Source organism: Galendromus occidentalis, unplaced genomic scaffold (assembly GCF_000255335.2).
Source record: "Galendromus occidentalis unplaced genomic scaffold, Mocc_1.1 scf7180000077078, whole genome shotgun sequence".
In the NCBI taxonomy this organism is placed as follows: Eukaryota; Metazoa; Arthropoda; class Arachnida; order Mesostigmata; family Phytoseiidae; genus Galendromus; species Galendromus occidentalis.
Window position 1 is genome coordinate 1 of NW_003805066.1, and position 6,529 is coordinate 6,529.

General features: G+C 49.3%; 1 protein-coding gene across 1 annotated transcript; it reads right to left on the minus strand.

The window, feature by feature from the left end:
• Positions 1-985: 985 nt before the first annotated feature.
• On the minus strand, positions 986-6,053 carry LOC100903737 (aldehyde dehydrogenase X, mitochondrial). Its single transcript, XM_003740648.2, has 16 exons — positions 5,792-6,053; positions 5,530-5,593; positions 5,342-5,428; positions 4,421-4,500; positions 4,219-4,297; positions 3,987-4,113; positions 3,800-3,861; positions 3,567-3,692; positions 3,377-3,469; positions 3,038-3,254; positions 2,765-2,859; positions 2,507-2,660; positions 2,207-2,352; positions 2,005-2,102; positions 1,861-1,900; positions 986-1,204 (listed from the first exon to the last, which is right to left on the minus strand). Exons 2-16 carry the CDS (start codon positions 5,560-5,562, stop codon positions 1,172-1,174), a joined length of 1,470 nt encoding a protein of 489 aa, XP_003740696.1. The 5' UTR covers positions 5,563-5,593; positions 5,792-6,053; the 3' UTR covers positions 986-1,171.
• Between the last annotated feature and the right edge of the window lie 476 nt (positions 6,054-6,529).

Sequence of the window (6,529 nt, forward strand, 5' to 3'; positions counted from 1 at the left end):
CCTGCTACATGTGAATTTAGTGAAAACGAAAATCGTGTTTAGCTTCGGTCTGCAGCTTCCGGCCAGCAGACTAGGCTGCGCAGGGCAACATGCCCTTAGGATGTCGATCTGACAACAAGTTGAAAGCTTGCCTCTCCGCCTAATTACTGCAAATTGAATGCAAGCGAACGAAGGAGAAAAGAACTACCATCTACTAAGGAATACCAACCTGGTCGTCTCACCACATTTTGGATACAGATAGAAGGATCCTCATCATGGAATACATATTTGTCGCTGGATATTCCGGCTCATCCCCGAGCGTGCGTGGCAAGCGACAGAGGGCCGTAGAGAAGACTTCGGAGTGGCGACGCCACGAGCGGTGATATGAATTGCTCTCCTTCGATCGCGCGCCCGCTGATTCGTTCGTCGCCGCCGCCGCTTCCGCGGTACCTTCTGCTAGGATCAAAACTCCGCGGACCGATAGCGAAGGCATATAGTTTACGAAGTCTGCGGATAATTCCAATACCTATAGCATCGTCATGTGATTTGACGTTATCGCATTCGTTTAGCGAGGTGGTAGTGATATGCTGTCACAGCTAAACCTTGCCGACTTTGAATCGAGGTGAGCGATTGATGAGGTGGAAGAATCAATCAAAGGAGAATGTCAAACTGCCGGCTTGCATCGGTGAAAAGGCTGTTTGGATACTAGGCCACAATCTAGTCAAATAGAAACTGCTCCCTAGACCAAGCTGCTCCCTCTCGAATGATGGAGAGCAGGCGACGAGGCGGTAGAAACGTCGACGAGAATTCAATATTCATTCATGCATTTCGTTTCGGTCATATGAAAAAAGGGGGTGGAAGCCCCGCGCTGAAAGGTCGATTCACGACACTCTTCACGAACGATCAGACGTCAATTATCCCAAATGAATAAAAAATTGAAAAAGGCATTCCTCCCCCTGTTGCCGCTGAAAATATATTCGAAAATACATGAGGCTTTTTCTCTTCGACATCTCTATTAAGGCGAGCGTGAGAAACCAGGAGTTGAGGGTGGGAATTCGCTGGAACATGACATGTCGACTTATTCTTCCTCGAAAAATATTAGACTCGTGTCGAGCTCCGATCCCTTGCCGGCACTCCCTAGTCCAGAAGGTCCACGAGCCCCCGAGTAGAGCGAGGGAATCCGAGGATCCCTTCAGGAGTGTTTCTTGGCAACTTTAATGGTGATCTGTGGAGTACAGATTGAGAGGCTTATGAAGAGCTTGGGATCTCGTTGGCAGGACATAATCACACGTGTGATTATGATTATAATCATAGTCATAGTCATAGAAATCACCGTAATCACACGCATTCGTATGATTCGGGGGCATAATCACACGTGTGATTATGATTATAATCATAGTCATAGTCACAGAAATCACCGTAATCACACGCATTCGTATGATTACAATCCTAATCACACGTGTGAATATGATTTTAATCATAGTGATAATCACAGAAATCACCGTAATCATACGCATCCGTATGATTATCGTATATCGTCAGAGTCATAATCATACGCATAAAAGTTGTTATGATCATAATCATGCGCACTCGTGTGATTACGGCCATAATCATGTGCATGTCTGTGATTATAATCATAATCACATCATGACTATAATCATACGCATGCGTATGATGACGGTGATTTATGTAATCATGATCACGTGTGATTAGGATTGTAATCATACGAATGCGTGTGATCACGGTGATTTCTGTGACTACGACTATTATAATAATCATAATCACACGTGTGATTATGATTACGGTCATAATCATACTCAAGCGTATGATCACGGTCATAATCACGGCCAAAATTTGCCCAACACTGGCGACATTCCTTACCGTTTTGGTCTCCACATATTCATTGATTCCAGCGTAGCCCCTGTGAGAGAAGGCTATTTAGCGAGGTCGTTCCCTCAAGTTTGCTCGAGTCGAGGTGGACTTCTGACAACGGGATTCGGTTTCGTCGGAAAATATTGAACTCACAATTCGCGACCGTGACCACTTTGCTTGTAGCCGCCGAAAGGTGTCTGGACCGTCGATGCATCGTAGCAATTGATCCAAACCGACCCAGATTGGACCCCCTTTGAAACGATCGCGAGTTAGTGCACGTCGCGTCGCGTCGTCGCCAGTCCGTTGTTTCGAATATTATACTCCTGAACCACGTCGTATTTATCTTTTTGCTTACCTGCGCGAATTCAAGAGCTCTGTCGATGTCCTTCGTGAGGATTCCGGCTCCGAGGCCGTATCTGGTATCATTACTCCGGTCGATCACCTCATCCATCGTTGAGAACTTCAGGATCTGCTGCACAGGCCCGAAAATCTCCTCACGTGCTGAGGAAAAATTTTGATTTCCTAATCCATTCTCCTCGATGGTGCCTCCCTTGCCATCTCGCTCTCGATGCGATACGGTCCGGCTTCGAATGCTCAGAATTCACGGTCGGTCATCGTGATTTCAAGCGGTGAACGCGTAGAAATGGAGACCCACCGATTCTCATGTTATCCGTGACGTCCGCGAAAACCGTCGGTTCGATGAAGAATCCTTCACCGGGAGCTCGCTTGCCTCCCGCGACACATTTAGCGCCCTCTTTTTTCCCGCTTTCAACGAGCTCCATGATTCGTTCTGCTTGTAGCGCACTGATCTGAGGGTGGGAGGTAAGCTCGAAAAAAGTTTCGCTTTGAAGCTCCGAAGAGCGTGGAGACTTCGAACTTATCCAATACGTCGGTGAGACCGAATTTATCGCACCTGAGGACCTTGAACAACCTCGGGGTCGAACGGATCTCCGACTTTCCTTTTCTCGGCCAGAGCTTTCGCTTTCTCGACGAATGCGTCATAGATGCCTGAGTTGAAGATTACATGTGTGTACATAGATTCGCATTCTGGACAGATCATCTGCATCGCCTCGCGAGATCCAGAACCGATAAAGAAATCGCGGGAGCTGTGAGAGCGCGCTCGCACCCAGTGTCGGGGAACTGATTCTCGTGTGTTCGGAACGCCGGGGGAGAGCCATGACTTTACCTTCATGAACGTATGTTCGCGTTCCAGCGCAGCAACATTGACCCATGTTGGCGAACACCGCGTTGTGGGCTATCTCAACGGCCTCATCGAGGTCGACGTCGCCAAAGATCACAAGAGGACTCTTGCCTCCAAGCTCGAGAGTGACTCGCTTCAAATTAGATTCTCCGGAAGCGCTCTGAATCAGGCGTCCCACTTTCGTCGACCCAGTGAAAGCGATCTGAAACGCGACGGAGATAGATGAATGAATTTCGCCTAGAGGATAGGCGCGCTGATACATATATGTACGACGCCATCACGCAGCACGAATGAAAAATAACGTCATTTTCGATTCACATGCACCTTGTCAATGTCGTCGTGCATCGCGATGGCTCTGCCTGCAGTCGGCCCGTAGCCAGGGACGATGTTGACAACCCCGGGAGGGAAGCCGGCTGCCTGGAAATTGATTCCCGATCGAATGATGAATATCTATATACCGGGAACGCTCTCGATTCTCATCTGACGTGACGCGACGAAGTCATCAGGGAGGTACCTTTATGAGCTTGCCCAAAACGAGAGCTGACAGAGGCGTATTCTCCGATGGCTTCAGCACGCAGCAGTTTCCAGCGGCAAGAGCGGGAGCCAGTTTCCATGCTGCCATCAGAATGGGGTAGTTCCACTTTTGGGACCGGGCGGGAACGGATCAACACTCATTTTATTCGAATCGACCAATATAGCTCTCAGTCGGAAATGATTCCGAAGAATATCAGGCGACAAGGCACTCACGGGTATAATTAGACCGCAAACCCCGATCGGTTCGTGACGAGTCATGCTGATTACGCCCCCATCTGTTCCGGGAAGTCGATAGAATAGAGGAATTTTTCTCATTGCGCATTTCAGCTCTTCCATCCAAACCTAGCGATATGACTCGCGGCAATGTCTACCGCATGCGCTTCCGAGAGATTTTCTTCACCTGCAGGGATGGTTTTCCCGTGGATTTTGTCACTCCACCCAGCGTAATACCTGAAGGTCGCGATAGTACACTCGACATCGAATTCGGCTTCAGCTCGAGGTTTCCCCGCATCAAGAGCTTCCAGGTCCTAAGAATTTGAGGCCTCAGAGGTTATATGCCTAAATGACAGTTTGAGGACTCTCATTGATCAGGAGAATATTATGGGAAATCTTCTCAGCGAAATCGCCCTCACAGCAAAATACTCTTTTTCTTCGACAATGAGGTCGGCCAATCTGTGGATCGCCGCGCCCCTCTCCGAGGCGTCGCAGGTTCTGTGGATAAGAGGAAAAATATCAGACCCCTCATCAGGTCACTTCGACTATCCCAATCTCTTCAGCAGCATCACTTTAATGAATCCGTGATCATCCTCTGAAAAGAGCCGCATGAAAGCATACCTCCACGGCGAGTCCCGTTTGAAGGCCGCTCTGGCAGCAGCGACAGCGAGATCCACATCCGCAGCATCAGCCTCGCTAACCTGAAGAGTACGAGAGAAGATTTGGATGATTGAAAAAGTCACCCCTCAGCCTGCGTAGACCGTCGTGACTGCTGATCGGTTGTAGATAGGTGTTTCCTCATCCTCCTAACTGGAATCCAAATCCACGATGGCATCTCCCTTCCACATCTTCGGGAGTCCTTCTCCATCAATCAGGATAGTCCGCTCGCTTCAGAATTATGAGGGAAATAAGAGCTGAGGAAGGAGACCGCTGGATCTGCTTGCCGTGACGGACGCCCAGCGAAGTCCGTCGAGATATCCGGAAGTTGAACATAGCATGCTGAATGCTCCCGGACGGACAGCGAATTCTATACCGAAAAAGTCAGGAGCATCGTTCGCTTGCGTGTACCTCTCACAGCTTGACAAGCCCAAGAAGAGAGGTCTCAAGATTCTGATCGTTTAAGGAGCGCCGCGGAAGGAGTCGTACACGAAGATCACGTTGTTTTCACGACGACGTTCCTGCGCATTTTCGGCTCGACGAAGGATCCGTCGCTTATCAGGATGCTGTGGCCGCCTGAACTCTCTCAATGCTGCTTTCGATCATCGCTTGGGATCAGAGCGAAGCGGGATCATCTTGGAGCTCCGAGTTTCGGGGCATGTTTTTCGATATACGTAAACCAGGCGCTACCTCAGAGCCCGAGACGTTGGGTAAATATGGAATGACTACGGGGATGCGGGGAACTCCGACGAAGTCTTGGCGGTATGTTGAGTATATCCCTTCGAGTTCCTCAGTTGGCGCACTATTCGTCTGCCGAGCTCCAATAGTCATGCACCAGGACTGACTAGAATTCTCGACTTGTAACATGAGGCCACACAATCATACCTCGGTGATCACTTCTCCTGTTGTTGGATTGATCACGTCGAGTGTCTTCTTCGAGACAGCGTCCACGAATTCATTGTTGATGAAAAGCTTAAAATGAAGGATCGGGCCATTCTTATCACATTTATCAGGCGACCATGAAGTACTCATCCGTCTCCATCGGCAGGAATGGGGACGCAGACTCCACATACCTGGGTGTGAAGGATTGGTATGCGGCGATGCATGATTTCGTGGAAGCTTGGTGACGGAGAGGATCTGGGAAAATTGAAGTTTCCACTATGGGGATTCGAATGCAAATCCAACGGGAGTCAGTAATAAAAATACGGAACAATCATTTTGACTCCCGAAAACGTGCGCAGGATGGCGGAGTCGGCTCCTGGCGATTCCTGAACACAGCCACGGATGCTCTCATAATTTGGGACGGATGATTAGAACAAAAAGTTCTCGACTTACTTTCGAGGAAGTCCACAATCGAATGAGTGCGATGCTTTCCCCCGCTTAGCAAGGCTCGATCGAACACAATCAACCTGAGACTGATTGGGTGTGCTTCGAGATAAGATCGCCGTAGGACAATCGGTTTCCTCACACGCACGAGAATCCCACCGATTTGTGGCGCCAATGTCACGGCTGACTCACACTGAGTGAGTCTCTGACTCTCATCGGAATCTGAGTAGCGGACAAAGCCTCTCTCAGAGTCGTAGAGGGAGGGGAACACGAAGCTGCCAGCCAATGCTACCACAGTATCTGATTGTGCGATTTATCAATAGACAGCCTCTCCACCATCACGCGGGAGAAGCAGGGATCCAAACAGAGAATTCGAATTAAGAAGAAGAGTACGAGCAATCATTGATAATTCTGAGTAAGACAGAACAGATACTCGTAGACGCCGGGAACCTATGGGAAACCGGCGAAAAGGAAAAGCTTCAATACCTCCGAACATCATGATTCCTTCCGATGGAGAGGGGACGATTTTCAGCCATCGGTGAACGGAAAAATTCTATGCTTCGCTTTAGTCTCGCGAGGCATAGAATCTCACTCTTGGCTCTTCCACTCTCGTGGGGTGCAGCTTGCCGTCGGAAAATGCATGAAACGGGCATTTAGGCATCACGAGATCCCGCGGCAAGTTCCAAGTTTGCTGGACTCTGCACGACTCCTCCTGTCTCCGCCAGACCATCCGAGCCCCCCTGTTGC